Source organism: Pagrus pagrus (genome assembly GCF_965226575.1).
Source record: "Pagrus pagrus genome assembly, chromosome: 15".
Lineage (NCBI taxonomy): Eukaryota > Metazoa > Chordata > Actinopteri > Spariformes > Sparidae > Pagrus > Pagrus pagrus.
In genome coordinates this window covers 10,001-32,500 of record NC_140199.1, presented here as the reverse complement: position 1 = coordinate 32,500, position 22,500 = coordinate 10,001, and the positions used below count along the sequence as shown (strand labels likewise).

Genomic DNA, 22,500 nt, shown 5'->3' with positions numbered 1-22,500 from the left:
CTCACAGGGTCACTGATGGAGGAGACGCACTGAAAGATGCTCCACCTCCACGTCCACACAGTCACATGCACCCGTGTGACGGCCGGCTGAGAACTGAAGCAGAAAATGTGACCAGTTTTGACTTTTTCTTCCTGAGGACACGGACACACACCAATCAGATCAGTGAAAAACTCATGATGTCTCATCAGGTCATGTGGTGGAAGGTCAAATTTCAAAGAGTATCCTTAATCAGTTATTGGGCATGTTAACAATTAATAGTTGGATAAAAGTTAGACAACACAAAGAGCTTGTTTTAACATAATGAAAAGGTTTAAACCCGTAATTGTCACAGAACAGAAGGAAGTTAGTGCTGGAGCTGTAAATAAAACATGATGTAGGCCTTGTCCCCTCTAATACAGATATTTGTCAGTAGGTGGCGATAAAGTCTACATCACAGATGCGTCAAATACCAAACAAGATCATTATGAACATGGACAACTTGAGGTGTGACGTCGTCATTTCCCCAAACATGTTAAGCGTGTACATATGGGTTGTCTTTAGAAGGCAATTTATACAATCTCACATGTTGGTGACCTGAAACAAAATATCGGTACAAGTGTGAACAAGGCGGAAGTTTCTGTGCACAGAGCAGGAACGGGACGATATGAAAATATAATGTCACGACTGTCTAAAATATCTGTAGTTTACGACATTATCCCTGGAATCATACTTTTCAAACTCTTTATTTGACCTTAATCTTTGTTAAACAAACATTTAACTGCATCACAGATATAGCAGTAATCTTTCCTGCATAAATAACTGGTCGTTTAAAGTTGGGCTGTTGGGCTCCTCATCTCTGCAGTATTTCCACACATTTGAACTTTTCTTGTGGGTTTACAATCAGCAAGTGGAGTCTTAAGTCACGGCAGGAAGCTGAGGATCTATGAATGAGTGAAAAGATGCTTTTTAAAATAAACCAGGAAATAAATATATGACTGTGTTATTTAGCCAAACAGATACCACGATCAATTATCCTGATTGTTTTTATTAAGATCCGACAAACAGAAATATAAAATATCTCATGAAAGCTGCAGGCTTCATTTGAGGACACAGTGGAGCTCAGTGACTCCTCTGTGGATGATTGACACTAACCCTCAGTCTTCCTCCTCCTGCAGTGGTGGATCTCCTCTACTGGCGTGATGTGAAGACCACAAGCGTGGTGTTCGGCGCCGCCCTGCTGCTCCTCCTCTCCCTGATGGTGTGCAGCATCGTCAGCGTGAGCTCCTACATCGGCCTGGCTCTGCTCTCAGTCACCATCTGCTTCAGGATATACAAAGGCATCCTGCAGGCCATCCAGAAGTCAGATGAGGGACACCCATTCAAGTGAGTCGGAAGCTTCAGCGCCGATAGTAGACTTGGATGTCACTTTGTGTCAGCGTGACGATTTACAGATGAGACTTTAGTCCGATAGAAGATTTATTATATGCCATCTTTTATTAATAATAATGTACGGAAGAGGATTAGGGACATTGTTAAAGAAAAATATTTAAAAAAAATAGAGTTCTGACTTTTTCGTCACCAGTTTGACCTTCATCTCAGAATTCTGAGAAATAAAGTCAGAACTCAAATGTATTTACAGTGGCCCGAACCCTCTTCCACAGTGATGTAATGATAGTAGTACTAATAATAATAACAGAGTTCTTTCTGAAGATATTCAGACACATACTTGTACGAGAGTATCTGAGCTTCATGCTACTTTATACTTCCACCCATTACATGTATGTGATAACTTTAGTTACTAGTTACAGTGGGGATTACAGATTACATGCTGCATCAGTGCCAAAGAAGCACATCATTTAGTTGTACTTGAATGTCAGATGCGTAAAATTCTTCTCAGTACTTGAGTAAAAGTCTTTAACATGATATCTTTACTTTTGGTCATTATGACCTTTGATTTTATATCCCACACTTCTTTTTCCTTGTGTTGTAGAAAGAACCCAAAGAAGAACTGGGTCAGGGTTTCACTGGGACTTTAAGTCAGCCAATCACATCACAGAAATCACTGACCTAATTAATCTTAATTATCAGTCAGTCCCGCAGGCGGTCTGATCCGTCTCCTGATGTTAGGATGTATGTTGAGCACAGATAAGATCGTTTTAACAGAAAATCTTTGATCTTTTATTTAATTTCAGTGAAGAGGTCAAAGGTCACATCACACAAACACAAATACATCTGTGTATCCTGTGAAGCAGTGACTGTTTACTTCCTCCTCTTACTGTTGGTTTGCTTCTTCATCCTCCTTCCTGGCTGTTGGACAAAACCTTCTTACTGTGTTTTTACCTCCACACTGACCTCACGGCACATTAGAGGCCAATTAGCTCAGATTAACATAAGCCAGAGAAAAGTGAGCTCAGAGTCGCTTTACAAACTGATTTCTACAGATTTTACATCATCAGAGAGATGAATGAGAGCTGCATTAAAAAGTCAGAACACGTCTGCAGAGATTAAAGTAACTCGGAACAGATTTTATTGAATATTTAGCTCCTCAAAATAAGCACCAGCCAAAAACGGTGCTGATCCATCAATCAAGCTTCATACTGTAGAGATGATTGAGTGGAAGGCTTAGGGTCTTTTACAATGACACAAACTCAGACAGCAAAGAAAAGGAAGAACAACAACAAATACTGACAAACTAAAGTCAAGCTCACAACAGGCAGTAAAAAGACAAAGCAAAGATAACAAAACAACAACAACAGCAACAAAAAACAAACATGAGTTTTATCTAACTGAAATTTATATTATTTGTATCAAATTACCTAACACTTTGCTGTTAGGGCAGATAATTTAAAAGACAAAATAATTGGAAATGGTTGAATGGAATGGAAACAGTTCGGGAGGTTTAAGATCAATTTGTGAAATGGCTGAAGGGTTTAAGAGTATTGATTTTAATCTATTAAGTGTTTTTAAAGTGTGAACATCTGGCCGGTGGATGAAAGAGTTAAAGTTGCACCAACTCAGCAGTGGCCGTCAGCTTTTCTATTAAAACTACTGTAATCATGGTGTAAGCATGTCTTTATATGCTCCCACTCGGCCAGATTATCAAACACCATAATGTCTTCTTCCACTGCTATGCAGACGACAGACAAATATACCTTCCGCTGAGGCCCGGTGACCCAAGAAGCCTAGCTGCTGTCTTAGACTGTCTTAAAGATATCAACTGTTGGATGGCTCTAAATTTCCTACAACTTAATAACTCAAAAATAGAAATCATACTGTTCAGCCCCCCAAACCATATCAGCCACCTTCAGCAAGCCCTTTGTCCCCTGGCCGTCAACATAAAACCCACTGCACGAAATCTTGGTCTTCAATTTGACTCAGAGCTCACTTTCATCCCTCACGTCAGCAAACTGGTCCAGTCCTGTTTCTACCAACTAAGATCCATTTCAAACACATGCTCTCACCCCCCGAACTGGAAAAAGTCATTCATGCATTGATCTTTTCCAGACTAGATTACTAAAACTCCCTTCTCTCCGGTATCAATCAGAAATCATTCTCTCGCCTCCTACTGTTACAGAATTCAGCAGCTAGGCTTGTAACTGATTTTAACAGACGGCATCACATTAGCCCAGTCCTAGCTTCCCTTTATTGGCTCCCCGTCCGTTTTTAGAATTGATTTTTAAGATTTTACTGATCACTTTTAAAGCACTCGTGGGAATTTTAATTCCCTACAAGCCCGCTCGCAGCCTTAGATCCTCAGGCGGGGCCCTTCTAACCGATCCAAAGTCGAGGATAAAAACCAAAGGTGATCGTGCCTTCGCCATCAGGGCCCCTCGGCTTTGGAACGCCCTGCCTGAGGAGATGAGGCTCGCAGGATCAGTAACTTCTTTTAAATCACTTCTTGAAACCCATAGAGTTGCCTTTAGGAGATGTCGTCCTTTTGCTTTTGCTCCTACCGTTTGAGTTTATTTTACCTATTTGATTTATTCCATTTCTTTATATTTGCGTATTTTATTCATTTTTATCATTATTTCTGTTCTTCAGTTATTTGTTTCAAATTGTTAAACTATAAATACCATTTATTTCATTTGTCCTCTGCAATTTTGCTTTGTTTTGTCAAAGCACTTTGTAAACTGTGTTTTCAAAAAGTGCTATAGAAATCAAGTTTATCATCATTATTTGTGTAAGATTCAGACATTTTCATCACCCTCTCCTCTGCTGTCCCCTTCAGGCAGTACCTTGACCAGGAGGTGGCGCTGTCTGAGGACATGGTCCACAAGTACAGCGACATGGTTCTGGCCAAACTCAACAAGACCATCGGTGAATTAAGGCGCCTGTTCCTGGTTGAGGACCTGGTCGACTCCATCAAGGTGAGAACGATGCTGGCTCACACAGAAATGATAAATTAACATAAAGGACGGAGGCGCCAGCTGGTCGAAGATGGTTAAAGACCCATTTTAACAGCAGAAACAAACGAGTCGGGCAGCACCGTCTAAACTACAGCGATAACAGTTACTACAGCCACTGGAATATGGCAGTGGATCTGGTCCTATTGGAGGGGAAGCACCTCCTGGCCCTCATTGTCTCACTGTTTCGGTTGCCATTCTTCTTTGAGTTAGCTGCTAACTGCTGCTAGCTGCTTGTTAAATCTCCTGTTTGTGGGTCAGTTGGTGTCAACACATAAAATCATAGTCTAACCTGAAGTCTTCAGATCCAGTCATTACCATAAAGATGATTTTAAACGTGTTTAATGTCTGACGTTGGTGATTGATGACATCACTTGTTTGTTGTTGAGGGAGACGTACCTCGTAAATAAACAACTTTACCTGAAGGTCACTCAGGTAAACCCTACAGTCCTACAGTCCTACACACCTCCATCCAGGAGCTCGCCAACATTTTTGGCCCTTTTTAACATGAAGGTCTCGGCTGCTTGGCGTCCATGTTTGTTTTGGTACAAGAACAAGTGAGTGTCGTCTCGTGATAAATCTGTGCAAGTCTTCGTCTCCTGCTTTACTTTGACACTCGGTGTTAAGTTCTACTTTTAATTTGGCGGTCTCCTCTACGTCATGTGGACCTTCTGTCCTTTCAGTCGTGGATTCTGAAGGATCAGCTGTGTTGATCAGTAGCACCTCCAGTGTGTTAATATAAGACACTTCAGTCCAGTTGTACTGAGAGCTCTGCAGCTGTCAGAGGCCTGTCGTCACCTCCCTCCACCCTCCAGCCAGCTCCCTCCACCCTCCAGCCAGCTCCCTCCACCCTCCAGCCTCCAGTCCAAATACAGATCTGCACTCTGCCACAGCAGCGTCAGAGCAGAAGAAATTCCCTAACAGGGTAAAAACGTCTGAATCTTTTAATCCCATCAGGAGGAAGTTTGAGCCTCAGGAATGTGGATTACAAACGTGTGTGTCTAGATGTATTATGGGATGTTCATGTTATTCTCCTGCCTCTGATGAACTTCCTGTTGTCCTCCTCGCTGCGCCGTCCACAGAAACCTGTCATCAAACGTCAGACATGTTTAATCTGCCACCAGCCTCCAGTCAGAAGTGAAACAGTTTAACTGTGGTTGGTTTGTTTTCCCTGGCAGCCATGTTGGCTGCGGCTGTTTCCATGTTCATCATTAAAACTGTCACATCATGTTACAACAGCAGCAGCTTTATATTTTATTTATATATATATATATATATATATATGTGTGTGTGTGTGTGTGTGTATATATCTGTATATGTGTGTATATATTTATTGTTATTATTATTATTATTATGAGGCTTTATGCAGCCTTCATTTGTTCCATTTTAATGACTTTGTACTCATGTGGATCTTTGAAAATATGATTATTTGACTTATTGATTGTTGATCAACAGAAAATGAATAGATGAGTCGTGTGATCACTTTGTAGTTTTGATCTTTGAGTGTCTGTTTCATGAGACATGATGCTCATCAGTGGTATTGATCCATCAGTGGTATTGATCCTTGTCTTTCATTGATTGCTAGCTAATCAAAAATGTTTTGTGTAACAGATAATGTGCAGACAATGTTCTCTGGTCTGTAGACCTGTTAACATCCTGATGGTATTTTAATGAACTGTGACGTTTCTTCTTCTCTGCAGTTTGCCGTGTTGATGTGGATCCTGACCTACGTTGGTGCCTTGTTCAACGGGCTCACTCTTCTTATTCTGGGTGAGGAAAGGGTCACGTGCTGATATGAAGCTGTTGTTTCCCATCATCCTTAGAGCCTCACACTGATGATGAATGTAAAGCAACTGTAGAGGAAGTTAATATTTATTAGTTTGGCTCCATCAGGTGGTGAATGAAGGATGTTGATGCCTGTAGAAGAATATAAAAGATCAGACATTCAAACCGTTGTGTTGATTTTGGACAGATTTGTTTATCTGTAGTTTTAACTTTTTGGTTTTAAATCAAGGTAATGAGAAGCAGCAGGTCTGAAGTTCTGATCACTAAATTCAACTTTTCTTCTTCTTCCTGTTCGTCAGGTCTGATTGGAGCGTTCAGCTGCCCAATCGTCTACGAGAAACACCAGGTAACAATCATATAATCAATAATAACTCAACATTTCACTGTAAAATTTATGTTCTTTAAGGAAAAATCTGGGAAGTGACAAAGTCTCAGTGATCATATTTATATCATATATCATCAAACTCATCGAACCCTGCTACTTTTCTGACAGCTGTGTGAAAATCCAACGTTGTCGACGCATTAAGACAGAATCAATATGTGAAATAGGAAGTTTAGATGTTGTCATAAATAACGTCTGTCTTCATCTTTGGTTTCCAACTCTAACAGAAGAAAGCTGTGGGCCTTTTCCCGAAACACCCTAAATAAAGTTTAGTCATTCATGTGTGAACAATGTGTAGTAGCAGACGAGTCACAACAAAAGTCCCTCTGATGATTTAATGTATGTTCAGCTGATACTTCAGTTTTTTTACATGACTGAATGCAGGATGTTTACTTGTAGAGGAGTATTTGAACATATTGATACTTTTACTGGATGAATTCTTCCACCTCAGCAAACACCAACACACACAACAACAGACATTATAGATGTAATCTGCTGAGTCATGTTGTATCACACGTTTATTTCATGTTTCCCTTCATTCATATGGACACAGCAGGTGTTCTGTTAAGTACTGACACAAACAGATTTTTAATGAAAGTTGTTGCTGTTATCGGTCCTGAATCTGTCTCGGTCTGTGTTTCAGACTCAGATCGACCACTACCTGGCTCTGGTCAACAACCAGGTCAAAGACGTCGTTGGAAAGTAAGTGGATATTTTCGTCCCTCCATCTGTTTGTCCTCCTTCTGTCCACATTGAGACGACGTTAATAAGAAAGTGTGTTTTCAGAGTGGACTAACTGGTGCTTCATGTTCCTGTAAAAGATGAGATATGATAGATCTTTGATAGACAAGATCACAGAACGTTTTCATTACTGCTGATCACATCAACCAGCTGTGTTTCTGTTGCCATGACAACTGCACAAGTTCAATCCAGAGACTCAAAATAGGGATGGACATTAGGACGAGGAAGAGCAGTTTAAAAAAAAACCCCATTCAGTCAGAACCTCAAAAAACACTGAGTGATCCAAAGTCCTCCACAAGGAACCTATCAGGTGTGAAACCATGTTGTTTGTGATGACTGATGGTAACCAGTTGGACCCGTTCTGTTGGGATTCATCAGCAGATACAATCATTGTATGTGAGATGTACACAGTCTGATCACAATCTGCTGATCTGTTTCTCTCCTGTCTGTCTGAACGATGTGTTTCTCTCCTGTCTGTCTGAACGATGTGTTACTCTCCTGTCTGTGTGAACGATGTGTTTCTCTCCTGTCTGTGTGAACGATGTGTTTCTCTCCTGTCTGTGTGAACAATGTGTTACTCTCCTGTCTGTCTGAACGATGTGTTACTCTCCTGTCTGTGTGAACGATGTGTTTCTCTCCTGTCTGTGTGAACGATGTGTTACTCTCCTGTCTGTGTGAACAATGTGTTACTCTCCTGTCTGTCTGAACGATGTGTTACTCTCCTGTCTGTCTGAACTATGTGTTTCTCTCCTGTCTGTGTGAACAATGTGTTACTCTCCTGTCTGTCTGAATGATCTGTTACTCTCCTGTCTGTCTGAATGATCTGTTACTCTCCTGTCTGTCTGAATGATCTGTTACTTTCCATCGTTGTGATCATTGTCTGAACTTCCTGTCGTCCTGCAGGATCCAGGCGAAGGTGCCGGGGATGAAACGTAAAGCGGAGTGAAGAAACGCCGAGTTTGGATTCAGGAAGTCCTGAGAGGAAGATGGTTGTGGGGGAGGGGGGGTGTGGGTGGGGTAGGGAGAGGTGGATATGAAGGGAGGTTGGAGGAGACGAGGGGTCTGGCGTGGACGCAGCCCTTCTAACTTTATTTGTCAAAATAATAAAAACACTTGTTTTCCAGTTCAGAATTCTTTTTTTGTGTTTTCTGGAGAAGTTGAAGCAGGTCGGAGTTCAGCTGAGGTTCACGACATCGACGTCGCCTTGATGATATGTAACGTTTTTTATTTTAATGGAGTTTTGAAATGTTTGTTTCTGTGAGAAACACATTTTAAACTTCAGTAATCCTCCCTCTCCCACCCAGTGCATCGTGGGAGTTGAATGCTCCTTCAGCCGGGCTCGGTGGGTGTATTTTTTGTCATTTTGCGCTTTCCCTTCCCGCAGTCGAGCCGAGCAAAGATATCTCTTTCTTCCTCTGCTGGTTTTGTGAAAGTCGAGCAGCAAACAGCACCTCATTTGTATTTTTTCTTATTTTGGTATTTTGAGTTCAGAGTTAGAAGTTTTTTGTGATTTAACCGTCGTGTCCCTCAAGCTTCGAGCTCGTTTCCTCTATAACCTGCTGCGTGGTTTTGCCTCGACGTGACGAATGACGAATTTGTGAACGCTGTCTTTGACTCCTGATGAGGCAGCGGGGGGAGGGGGGAGGGGGCGGGGCTTCTACTACCATTTAAAAACTTTCATCGCTTCTGAGTAACTCTAGCTAGAATCATCTAGAAAACCTTTGCCAGACAAATAAAACACATGAATTACATAAAGTTGTTATTTCCATGTCATTGCAGCTGTCTAGTAATGAAAACTCTGGAAGAAACACGTTTACATTCATCCACATCAGATAAAATATTTAAAAAGTGACAAAAAAAATGAAATGGGATTTAAAGAAAAAAATAAATAACCATACTGTCTGTGGAGCCAATATCTTAATAAAGTTGCAACTTGATGTGACTTTGGGAATCCTTCGAGCATTTGTTTGTTATGCAAGTATAATTGTGAATGATAAACTTCATACTTCAATTGTGACGATAAAAAGCTTCCAGCCGGGAGCCGTGTTTGTGGAATGCATTGTGAGATGTAAACAATTATCAATAAAGCTTCTAGACGAAGAAAGTCCCGCCTCCTCGTCTGTTCCTCATCTTTTGTCAAGCAAGTTTGCCTCCGTTTGCGTTCGACTGCTAAATATGGAAGAGAAAACATGCATAAATAAATCCTGGCAAAGATAAAAGTATAGAGTTTGAAATGTGACTTTCTCAAGTCTGAACTATATTGTAAGTAGAAATATCTCATCATTTGGAATCGAAACAAAATTTTTGTCAAAATGATGAGATGCATGTTCGGAAGGCCTGAGGGGCAAGTGAAGAAATGTTCTCAGTCTGACCTGAACTTTAGCCAGGATAATGTATGTCCTCTGTGTGGAACAAGAACCATATATACAAAGATAATCTAACAAGTAAATAACAACAGAAGACGCATGAATGACAGTTTAACAGAACGTTTGTGCTAAAGTTTGTGGTATGAGAACTAAGATGAAGGGAGCACGAATATCATCCCGTATCCAATAAATGAAGCCATTTCAAGCCTCTTGCAAAGAAAAATCACTTGGTTTCAAACATGAGGGGGGCGGGGGGGATCATTTGGCTTCATAAATGATTTTTTTTTATACCTGGCAAAAAAAGGGTGAGTGATGATAATTTTGTGCTTTCACAAATGGGGAAACTTCGATCATCCTGGTAAAAAAATGTTGACACTGCAGTAACAGACTTGACAGGAAATGGAAGAGAAAATGGATCACCAGAGAAAAAACCTTCCCGTTTCCATCTGTGAAGACGTGAAAAAAAAAACATGTTTCAGGAAAGTTTGGGGGTTTTTTTCATGACGAGTGCAAAAAAATTTAGGGAGAATTTTTTGTTCATTTGTGAAATTGAAATAAAGCCACGTCAGAGTGGAATGGGGTTTATTTTTTTGTCAGGAAGACAACCGTTTTTTACAACCTGGACCTTATGTCTAGCAAAATATATGATCATTTACTCACCCAGATAACTTTGGTGTCATTTGGAATCGTTCAGACAAAATTAGATCCAGTGTAGCGCCGATATATCCATATAATGCGAGTGACGGGGCATCGACACACAGCCTCTATGAGCATTATCTGCCACGAAACTAGTTCATTTCACCAATATTTTGTTACGATCCGCTAGTGCTATTCACCTCTGAGTCCGGGCTCGTCTGTTACTGTCTGTAACCCTGTGTACTTGTAGATCTCGAGGAGACGCTTCCTCTGATACCAGGCCTGTGTGATGTGTGGTTCTAGAGTTATGAGCAAAAGTCTCATTCAATAGGGGCGAATTGAGTGAAATTTGTGTAACCCTTAGGGAAATTGGGTATGCCAGAAAGTGTGTAGGAGCACGTTTCAGGCCATTTGGAGTCGATTTGGGTAGGGTGACTTTTCAACTAGGGGTTGAAATTGTAGCCAGGCTGAGCAAGTGAGGGAGTTGAGACTTTGGCTACCCCCCCAAAAGTGAGTATGGGCTTTCCAACGGTACCAGCCACGTGTCTGTCGGACTTTCCTGGGCGAAGGTATGTGGATTTGAAGTGAAAGAGAAACCATAGATATATCTATGATGTTTGAGTGAATTTCCCAGTTTGTCGTAAATAAAGACATGGTATTCTACTGTGTTTTACTGTCTTCTGTGAGTCCGTGATGAATAAAGTCATTGTATTCTATTGTGTTGTGTGTCATTCCAATGGGAGCGAGTGGAATTGGAGAAAATGTGCACATTTGGAGTTGGCTAAGGTTAGGATAAGTGGACAGGGAGAGGTTAAATAGAGTTGAGACAAGCATAAAGTCCAGAGTTGGTTAGGGTTAGTAAAAAGAGACGGGGTGAGGTTAAATAGAGATGTGTTTACCCGAAAATGTGTATCTGATGACTTATTGAGTCCATGGGGAGCAGATGACCTGACTTTCAATAGGTTTTAAGTTCATAACTTTTGTGAGGAATGAGCTAGAGATATGAATATAAATGTCTCTAGACAGGTGAGAGTCTAAGCTTTCCAACGATAATAAGTCAGACGTCACTTTCGGACCGGAAGTGGATCGGATTTTCAAAATAAAGGCAAAGACGGCTGTATCTGGAGAAGGGTAAGTGGTAGAGACTTGCAATAGGGTTAGGGTTTGGGTTAACCCTTGCAATTTCTGTGGACAGCTGAGGACGGTAGCTTTCCAACGACACCAAGTCCGACGTCACTTTCGGACCGGAAGTGTGCACGGATTTTCAAAATAAAGGCAAAGACGACTGTAACTGGGGGCGCTGCTGAGCCTTTAATGGAGTAGGACGTGAGTTTGGAGGCTCCTGCTGATTTCGATAAAAATTGTTATTCTTCTGCGCTTTTAGGTTATTTTTTTCGTCCTGTCTTACACTGCAGTATTTTTTTGTTGAAAAGTTTTACTTTGGACGGCGTAAAATGTCTCGCAATACTCGCAATACCATCCAGACACAACTGAGGCCTGGTCCGCAAACCGTGACCTCACCCTCGAGTAGGCCGCCGACTCCTACAGGTGTCGCCTCGACACAAGCTAATCCTGACATTGCTGCCCTCAAGCTCGAGTTGCTGACTTCGCTACGGGAAGACATTGCTGCTATTTTTAAGAAGGAACTCCAAGATACCCTCGGCGATGTTTTGTCTACTATCAAGCTCGACCTGCAAGCGGTGAAAACACAGCTGGCGAATGATAAAGCAGCTACCGATGCTACCGTGTCCGAGCTAAAAGGTACGGTCGGGGAGATGGAGCACGCGCTCACTGAGTGCTCAGATGACATCGCCGAGTTGAAAACTACTATCAAGTCCCTCACTGCTAACGTTGCCAAGCTGGAAAATAAATGTGAAGATTTGGAATCCAGGTCATTGCGGAACAACGTTAGGATAGTGGGAGTACCGGAGGGTCTTGACACCTGCACCACTGCCACTGTAGCCGCCTTGCTAATGGAAGCTTTTGGCCTGACAAAGGAGCCGCTTTTGGACCGGTCCCATCGGACCCTCCAGCCTAAGCCCGGTGAGCGTCCACGAGCCATTGTATGCAGACTTCATTATCACAGTGACTGTGTTGACATTTTACGCCGCGCTAGAGAGCTCCAAGAAATTAAAGTCAGAGACCTGACCATTTCAATCTTCCCTGACCACACCGCCAAGGTAGCCCGGGCTCGGGCTGCATTCAACGAGGTCAGGCGGCAACTTCGTGGCATTGACGGCGCTCGGTACGGCCTGTTTCATCCAGCGCGACTTCGCATCACATACAACGGTGTTGAGAAGGACTTCGTTTCAGCGGGGGAAGCCAGCGACTACGTCAAAACCTTGATTTCTGGGTGAGCTCCAATAGCTCTACAGTCCTGTGTTGTATTATTGCTTAAAACATGTGGCCTTAACTTTATACTGGTGGGGCTTTGTTGCACTAAGTAAATTAGTGTTTCTATTGTTTCTTTATAGCAGGCGATTTTTCCCTCTTCCTTATAAAATAAGGATACCACATTTGAGTTTTTGCACTTCTGTTTAGATCAGTAGCCTATTATCTTATTTTTGCTGTATTGTGGATTTTATTTTTCTATTTTCATTTCATATTTATATCCTTATCCATTTGATCTGTGGAAATTTGATTTGTGTTACTAAGGTGAATTTTTTATTTATTTATTTATTTTGAATGCTCACGTTAAGATGAAACAATATTGTATTGAGTTTTTTTCCCCCTACTCTTTTGTTTATTAGTTTTTCATTACAACTCATGCGCACACTGTTAAACACAGTTGAAGTCGGCGGGAATTTTTTTCCTCTCTCTTAATTCTACTTGTTCTGCTTAGTCTCTGGGTTGTTCTAACACTACTGTGGACAACTTTTGGTAAGTGTGGGAAACACTGCTGTCCCCTTTGTTCTGTTGTTATATGGGGACTTTGGGTGTATTTGTGTTTTGGGGTATTTTGGTGGGAGGGTGTCCCACCTCAGCGACAATATGCATTTTTGTTGTTGTTGTTTTTTTTTAGTTTTTTTTTATTATTTAAATGGTTAATGGCAATATAGATCCCAGCATTGCTGGGTCAGGTACACCTCTCAGATTTATTACTTGGAATATCAGAGGTATGGGTAATCCCGTTAAGAGATCCAAAGTTTTTACTCATTTGAAACGTTTAAACTCTGATATAGTGTTTTTACAGGAGACTCATCTTCGCATTAAAGATCACCGTAGGTTACATTGCCCTTGGGTTAGCCAAGTCTTCCACTCAAATTTTAACTCAAAAGCGAGAGGGGTCGCTATCCTCATTAATAAAAAAGTTCAGTTCTCATCCACTGATGTGATTGCTGATAGGAAGGGCAGATACCTTATAGTTGCTGGTACCCTGATGCAAAAAAAGGTTTTGTTAGTAAATGTATATGCCCCGAACTTCGATGATGTTGAATTTGCTAATAGATTACTAAGTAACATCCCCTTCTTGAATCCGCACCTGCTAATCCTCGGAGGGGATCTAAATTGTGTCTTTGATCCAATTTTGGATCGGTCTAATCCTTGTAATCTGACTCAATCTGCTATGTCTAAAACATTCTCAGATTTTATGAAACAGAATGGTCTCATAGATCCGTGGAGATCTCGTAACCCTTCTATCAAAAAATTTTCTTTTTTCTCTCGGGTGCACCTCTCTTATTCTAGGATTGATTATTTTTTTATTGACAATACTCTTAATTCATGTGTAAAGTCTTCTGACTATCTAGGTATTGTAATTTCTGACCATTCACCTTTGTTATTAGATATTCAACTTTCTACTTATAAACGTAGCCCTCCACTTTGGAGATTCAATTCTCTTCTTTTGGCAGAAAAAGAATTTTGCAAACTCATCTCAAATTCTATTGATGAGTTCTTGTCTTTCAATCAAAATGACTCCTCTTCATATTCATTGTTATGGGAGACACTTAAATGTTACCTTCGAGGTCAAATTATTTCTTATTCTGCCCTATCTAATAAAAAGAATAATGCTAGGCTTAATGAACTTACATCTGCAATTAGTAACCTTGATCAAAGTTATGTGCTGAACCCTTCTCCCGAACTACTTAAGCAGCGTCTTGATTTGCAAGCAGAATTCGATCTCATTTCAACTAAGGAGGTAGCGCGCTTGTTACTACGCACTCGTGGCTCATATTACGAACACGGCGACAAGGCAAGCCGCTTACTGGCACATCAGTTACGACGTCAAGCCACTTCCCGTTTGATACCTAGTATTAAGAACGCTCATGACACTATTACTACAGATCCCTTGGTAATTAATGCTACTTTTAAATCATTTTACTCTTCATTATATAAATCTGAATTCCCTACAGACAACATCAAAATGAACAAATTTCTTCAGAACCTTTCGAATCCAGTTATTGATACTAATACTTCCCAGCAATTGGACTCCCCCCTCTCCCTTGAAGAAGTGTCAATTGCTATTAAAGCTATGCAGTCCAATAAAGCCCCAGGCCCTGATGGGATTCCGATTGAATTTTTCAAAACATTTATTGGTAAATTGGCGCCACTACTTCTATCCGTATTCAATGTGTCCTTAGAAAGTGGTTCATTACCTCCAACTCCAACACAAGCCACTATAGCGCTCCTTCTCAAAAAGGACAAAGATCCAACCTCCTGTAGTTCTTACAGACCATTATCTCTGCTTAATGCTGATGTAAAGGTGTCGGCTAAAGTAATTGCTACTCGTTTAGAGAATGTTCTTCCTAATATTATATCTGAGGAGCAAAATGGTTTTATCAAGGGTCGTCAATTGTTTTTTAATACCCGCACACTTTTCGATATAATTTATTCAGAACATTTGGCTGAACTTCCTGAACTTGTGATTTCTTTTGTTACGACCCATCCAGGGGTGACTGGGACGCAACATGAATAAGCCCCATTCTCCCCAAAACCCAAGCAGCCACCAGGATTAAAGAAATTGAATAAAGAATTTATTATTCCAACAGAACTGCGACTTAATGAATTAGTTCAGGATGGACTCAGGCCAACATAACAAACAAAAAGAAATCTACCTCCGGAAATCAGCTGACCTGTCGGGAAACAAAACAGAACTCAAAGACAAAAGCTAACCTCCCTGACTGGCCAAACACAGGAGAAAACAAATCAACAGAAATGGCAGTCCACCCCTACAAACGCAAAAATACAAAGATGCCCTGGTGTGGCTGATTGGATCTATGAGGAGCGTGTGGACTTCGTCTCTCTCTCTGCCTCTCTCTCTCTGTCTGCCTCTCTCCGACGCCATCTCGGTCTTTTGTAGCCTCGGCCGGATCCGGCAACCAATCAGCGCTCAGAGGAGGAGGAGTCCGGTCAGCAGGCGCTGCATTCAAGGAGGACAGAAGAGCACACACACACACGCACCTGTATACGTCACAACATTACGACAGTAGTCGTAACACTTTAGATGCCGAAAAAGCATTCGATAGGGTAGAGTGGGAGTATTTGTTTGCAGTTTTGAAAAAATTCGGTTTTGGTGATAAATTTATTTCTTGGATTCGCCTTCTTTATTCGTCCCCTAAAGCCAGTGTCCATACTATTGATGTTTATTCTGATTATTTTGCTCTTGGTCGCGGAACTCGCCAAGGTTGTCCTTTGTCGCCTTTGCTCTGCGCTATAGCTGTCGAGCGTTTGTCTATTGCATTAAGATCTTCCCCCTTAGTTAGAGGAATCACCCGTAATGGAATTGAATATAAATTATCACTGTATGCGGATGATTTGTTGTTGTATTTAACTGATGTTACATTCTCTATCCCTACTGTCTAGAGTATTCTGGAGGACTTCAGCACCTTTTCAGGTTATAAATTAAATTTGGGGAAAAGTGAGTGTTTTCCTATTAATACTGCAGCATGTCTTCTTCAGCAGTCAGATTCACCTTTTCAGTTTAGTCCATCAGGGTTTAAATACCTAGGTATTAACGTGACTCATTCTTTATCCAGCCTTGCATCAGCTAATTTCACTCCCCTTATCTCAAAGATTACATCTGATATTCAAAGATGGGGTAACCTCCCCCTTTCATTAATCGGCAAGATCAATGTTATTAAAATGAATATCTTACCAAAACTTTTATTTTTATTCCAGTCAATTCCTCTTTTTTTACCTAAACATTTTTTTGACTCACTGGACAAGATAATTTGTTCTTTTATTTGGGGCGGGAAGTCACCTAGAGTTCGTAAATCATTACTGCAGAGATGCAGACTTAGTGGAGGACTTGCATTACCTAATTTCCAAGCCTATTATTGGGCTGCTCACATCCATAAACTTTGCTACTGGTTAAAATCTTCTGGACCCTCTTGGTGTAAATTGGAACTATCATCCTGTAAAGGATCTTCCATTCCTGCTCTACTTTATTCCTCTATACCTGCAAAACTCTCTTTATATACTAAGAATCAAGTGGTTCTTAACACACTTAAAATCTGGTTTCAATTTAGGCGGCACTTTAAATTTATAGCTGCATCCTCCTCAAGTCCTATTAATAACAACCATTTATTTCCTCCATCACTTTCAGACTCAACATTTTCAATTTGGCATGACAAGGGTATTACGCAATTTAAATATTTATATGTAGGTGGTGTATTTGATAGCTTTGCGAATTTGTCATCTCGCTACTTTTCTTTGTCCTGTTCTGAAAGATTTTTGGGCAGGTTATTTTGTTATTATGTCAACTGTTCTTGGTGTAAATCTCCAACCTTGCCCTCTGATTGCTATATTTGGGATTCCTAACCCCTCACTTGCACTCAACTCTACACAAAAGGATATTATAGCTTTCACATCCTTACTTGCAAGACGTTTATTATTGTTACATTGGAAATCTGCTAAAAATCCTTCTACATCCCGGTGGCTTAAAGACATGATGTTTTTTTTAAAGCTTGAGAAAATTAAATATACATTAAGAGGATGTACGGTAAAATTTTTCCACAAATGGCAACCCTTTATTTCCTATTTCACTAATTTAGAGGTGCTACCTGAGTGAATTTCTGCCTATTACCATTGTACATTTTATATTGCATAAACAACCAGTAGTATGCGTGTTGGTCGTGATGTGCTGAGGTGGGGCACGGGTGGGTGGGGGGATGTTCACTGTTTTTGTATGTTTGTTTGTTTGTTTGTTTTTTACTCTGCACTCTGTAATTTAATTTAATTATTTTTCCTCTACAATTTTATCAGTGTGTGTTTGTTAATTTTCGTTTAGGGTTAATTATTAATTATCCAGGTAAGTATAATATTAGTTTTTTAACTTAAGAAGTAACTAAATTGTTCTCAGTATTATGGATTGTGTTTTTAAATCGTTTTTAAATTTTTAATTGTTCTTTAAAAAATTAATTAATTATGAATTGAAATACCCAAAATTAGGGTTATTTTAGGGCCAAATCTAGTAATTAGGGTTAGAATTTAGGACTTAGGGTTAGGGGCAAATATAGTGATAGGGTTTACGGCCAGGGTAGGGTTACCTTAGGGTTAGGGTTAGGTAAGGGGACTGAAACTGGCAACCACCAAGTGGTTCCCAGGAGGTGCACTCTCCACCCTATGGAAGGTAAGTCCCCCATCCCTATCTTCTGTAGTTAGGTTTATATTGTCCATATATTAGGTTTTTTTATTGTTTTTTAGGTTTTTCTATTTTTTTAGATTTTTTAATTTTTTATGATTTGGCTTATTTTTATTAATTCCCTCCCATAATTTTTGTTGACATGTTTTTCTTCTGTATGTTTCTTCTAGGTGGCTCGCGGTGACGTTTCGTCCTCCGATTGGGACTTCTTCAGGCTCTCCACCGCATACAGGTAAGTACCCCTTCTAATCTAGGAGATGTTGCTCCGTCGAATTCCCCAGCCAAAATGAGCTGTCTTGTTGTTTGTCTTCCTTTTATAGTCTTAGAATTAGTGGTCTCATATTTAGTGTTACCCTTAGTTGTTATAATTATAGAATGAACTGTTTGTCCTTAGGCTTATATTTAACTTGTTTTTAACCCATGAATTTATGTAATTATTAACTTGTATACCCCTATGAATTTATATATATTAGTCTTAATTAGTTTAATTATATATTTATATATTTTTATATTTTTATGAATTTTGTATTAACCCTTATGTCCTGATTCTTCTTCCCTTTCTGTTTCCTTATCCCTCTGCCTATCCTCCATCCTTTACTCATAACCGGTGATTAATTTATCCTACTGTAAATTTCGTACCTCGCATATTATATTTTGGCCTCTTTTGGGCAATATGCGGTAAATAAGCGTAACCGTTTTAGGGTTGTCCGACCTCTGTTTGGGTCAATTTACGGGTTATGGTTAGGGTTTGGGATTAGGGTTAGGGGTGGGAATCAAATTGGGTTTTAGATTTAGGATTTTAGGGTTAGGGCCACAATGGGGCTAGGATTTTCCAATTAGGGGTTAGTTCCACAACTTGGGTTGGTTAGGGTTAGGGCCATAGGTTAGGGCCCCTTCTCCCGCCTCCGCGGGGGAAAGGAGGAGCACGGTCCATTCACCCAGGACTCCTACCCCCACTATCCCATCTGCGTGGTCTCTCTTGAGTGTGGTCACGGGGACGCCCACGCCTGCCCCCGTAACGCACAGTGGTCCAGCCATCAGCCTTAAAGGGCATGATGCTGTTTTTTAATTGTTTATGACTATTTCGCGGTGTATTTAATTAATTATAGTGTTTTATATTTATTTATTTATTTATAGGTCAGATATATATGAAATGAAATTATTTATAAACGTTATGGAAAGATGAAATAAAAGACAGATGCCGCGACGTTTCGACCTTATTAGGTCTTCTTCAGGCGGAAAAGAAATATATAAGAATAGTAAAGAAGAAACAAAGAGTGAAAGAAAGGCTGTTTGTATTCCTTGCTGACTATCAGGCAGTGTGTGCTCCTTAAAGGTCAGAGGCAGAATGAGGGAGAGAGAGAGCTCAGGTCCTGCTTATATACCCTCCTCCTCCAAGGTAAGTCGCACCCCCTCCCTACGTAGGATTTGAAGGTGAGTAGGGTTTTTAATCCATTGTACTGTTATCATGAATTGTTTTTAACTATGTATATTAGGATGAGATGAATTGAGTGAGATTTTTATGTATTTATTATTTATTGTACATAATTTTAATAAAAGCCAATAAAATGTTTTATTAATTTCCGGATTGAGATATTTTAATTTATTAAAGAAGTGTTGTTCCAATTTGGGTGTTATGAATTGATAGAAAGTAATATTTAGGGTTAGGTAAGGGTTTGAAACAATATCCACCTAGGTGGACACTGTAAGTGCACTCCCACATTGTCATGGGTTGGCCCATCCCCTGGTCCCCCAGGACTTCCAAATTCCCTTAGTTAGGGTTAGGGCCAATTCCCCTGGTTAGGGTTAGGTAGGTGGTTAGCTAGGGTTAGGTTTAGGCCAGATAGGGTTAGGACGTGGGTTAGGGCCAGGGTTAGGGGAAAATAGAATTTGAATTTCACCGCCGAAGGCGGTGAAATTTAGTGCACAGGCCATCATCTCTGATACCACACAATTATTTTTCATTCAGACCTGTCGGATGAATTGTTCCTAATTTATTTATCCACATTCTTTCTGCTCTTTTTCTCTGTGCTGTTGACCACCATGGATTAGACTCCAGAAGAGTGGCCCTGAGATTTGACCAGCTATGTAGGATAAAGTGTTGAACAATGAGAGTCTGAGTCTCACGTGATTTTAAGATATTATACCTATGCTGAGTGAACCTTGTTAGTAGTGTGTTTTTTGTTTCACCGACATACTGAATGCCACACTCTAAGCAGTATATTAAATAGACGCAGTTTTGGGACCTTGCATGTCCATATGTTTGTGTCTTAAAGACCTGTTTGTTATGTCGATTGCGCACCCAGCTGAGGTGCTGAAAAAATTCCCCGTGTCCTATGGATCTAGGGTTACCTAGTGGTTTTAATTTAGCGTGAACTAAGTGTTCCTTTAAGTTTCTATTCTTCCTGTATGCGGCAATAATTTTGTGGTCCTGTAACAGCTGAGTGTCCTTTAAAGTATTGGAAAAGTTGTTCTTAATTTCTCTAATGAGTTGAATTGCCGATGGAGAGTATGTTGTTATAATTGGAAGTAAAGAAGAGACCTCTATGGGCTTCACCTGTAGGAAAGTTTTAAAGGATTTCCTCAGGAAGGAGCGAGAGTACCCCCTGGTGGCTAAGGCGGAGAAGAGTATTTTTGTAGCCTGTTTAAAATCCTCTTTTTTGGTGCAGACTCTATGAAACCTCAGTAATTGTGACTTTATTAGGCCTGCATACGTATGCTTAGGATGATAGCTCGTTTTGAAGAGGAGGGCATGTGTGTCCGTTTCCTTAAAAAAGATTTTGATGTCCAATTTATGCGTTTTGTCAAAGTCTGTGCTTTTATAAGTCGAGGTGTCCAGAAAGTCGACCGAATTGGAGTCAAATGTAGCTTTTAGAGTAATTGATGGGGTGTGGTTGTTGAGTACATTTAAGAAGGTGTCAAAATCTGCTCTACTATGAGGCCAGACTCCCCAGATGTCGTCGAGATATCTGAAATAATATAGGGATCTTTTGGGGCAGGCTTGTAAGGCCGAATGCTCCCACTCTGCCATAAAAATGTTTGCATATGCGGGGGCGAATTTCTTGCCCATCGCTGTGCCTTTGATCTGGAGGAAATATTCACCATTGAATTCAAAGTCGTTGCGGGTCAGATTGATGTCTAGAAGTTGTAGTAGTTCTTTGTCTGGTCTTTTTGAGTCAGGATATTTGAGAAAAATGTTTTTTATAGTCTGTATACCTTCTTTGATGTCAATATTGGTGTAAAGGCTGTCAATGTCCATAGTAAAGAGGAAAGAATTGGGAGGTACATGCAGTTTTTTAACCTTCTCCACAAAATCGTAGGTATCTTTAATATAGCTTTCGTGTTTAATCGAAAGAGGATTTAGATAGTGGTCTAGATATTCAGCTGTATAATATGTCTCACTGCTACAATCAGAGACGATGGGCCTCCCCGGTGGGATTTCATGAGGTTTGCTCCATTTTTCAGGTTTTTTATGAATTTTAGGAAGCATATAAAATAGCCTCGGCCTGGGTTCCTGTGTGCCCATTAAATAGGTCTTCTGTTTAAAATTAATGAATTTCTTCTCATATAGTTTGTCCACAATATTAGCCACCAGGGGGACAGTTTGCAGATAGATAGGTTTATTCAATTTGGTATAGTAGTTTGGATCACTCAGTTGTCTATGACCTTCCCACAAATATTGATCTCTGTCCATGATGACAGTTGCACTGCCCTTATCCGCAGGTTTTATAATGATATTCTTATTTTGGCTCAATGACTGAAGCGCTTTAACTTCGTCTCTACTCAAATTCGGTTTAACTCTGCAGATTTTGAATTTCTGATTAAAATACTGGGTGTCAGTTTGAATGACCTTGAGGATTTCGGGTGGCAGCTGTCCTTCTGGAGGAGACCACTCCGACTTCGGAGTGAATGGTGGAGGATCTGACTCCTTTTTATGTTCAAAATATGTCGAAAGTTTTAACTTCCTGTGGTATTGTTGTAAATCATATCTCGTTTGTTCACAGATATTTTTATTACTACCTTTGGTGGGAATAAAATTCAAACCTCTGTCCAACAGTGTAAATTCATCCTGTGTTAACTTATGCTTTTTACTCAAATTCAACACATTCTTACTCCCCTCCTGTGTGTGCAGGTTCACGGGGACCTCCATTTTACATGCTGGGCCCAGTGTTGCAGCATGCGTGAGGCCGTGTCGTGGGTCCAGTGGATGGAGTCCCTCTCCGTGGAGAACTGTGCCCTGGGAAGCTCTGGAATAAAGTCATAGTTATTTTTTATGTACATGTTAAGATCATGTAGGTTGGTCTGTTCCTGATGTGGGAGGGCCCTGGAAAAGTTTATGAGTGGGACCCACACCGTGGCCTGTGGGAATTTCTGTCTCACCGTTCTCACGGCTCCCTGCATTTGTTTAACAGTGGTTTGGCGGGTTTTTTGGCCCCTGTTGTTGAGGCCGAAGGACAGTACAATGATCTCTACAGAAGTGTCAACAGTGTTCTTACTGAAAATGGAGTGTGCGTGCCGGAAAGTGGCACCAGGAAAGCTGTCTATCTGCAGATCGTGGATCTGAAAAGGTGGAAATCTGGACACATTCGAGTCACCAACAATGAGCCATTTTTGTCTGATGCTGAGGGC

General features: G+C 40.6%; 1 protein-coding gene across 7 annotated transcripts in view; it reads left to right on the top strand.

Annotated features, from left to right (window-relative positions):
• LOC311270996 (reticulon-1-A-like) overlaps positions 1–9,394 on the top strand; it is a 41,178-nt gene extending 31,784 nt beyond the window's left edge. For all 7 annotated transcript variants that reach the window (XM_084376306.1, XM_084376307.1, XM_084376308.1 and 4 more), the window contains 6 exons: positions 1,155–1,362; positions 4,208–4,346; positions 6,083–6,152; positions 6,467–6,513; positions 7,193–7,251; positions 8,194–9,394. In XM_084376306.1, the coding sequence (XP_084232432.1) occupies positions 1,155–1,362; positions 4,208–4,346; positions 6,083–6,152; positions 6,467–6,513; positions 7,193–7,251; positions 8,194–8,236 (566 nt within the window). In that variant the 3' untranslated portion in view covers positions 8,237–9,394. The remainder of the gene's footprint in view (positions 1–1,154; positions 1,363–4,207; positions 4,347–6,082; positions 6,153–6,466; positions 6,514–7,192; positions 7,252–8,193) is intronic.
• The last annotated feature ends 13,106 nt before the right edge of the window (positions 9,395–22,500 follow it).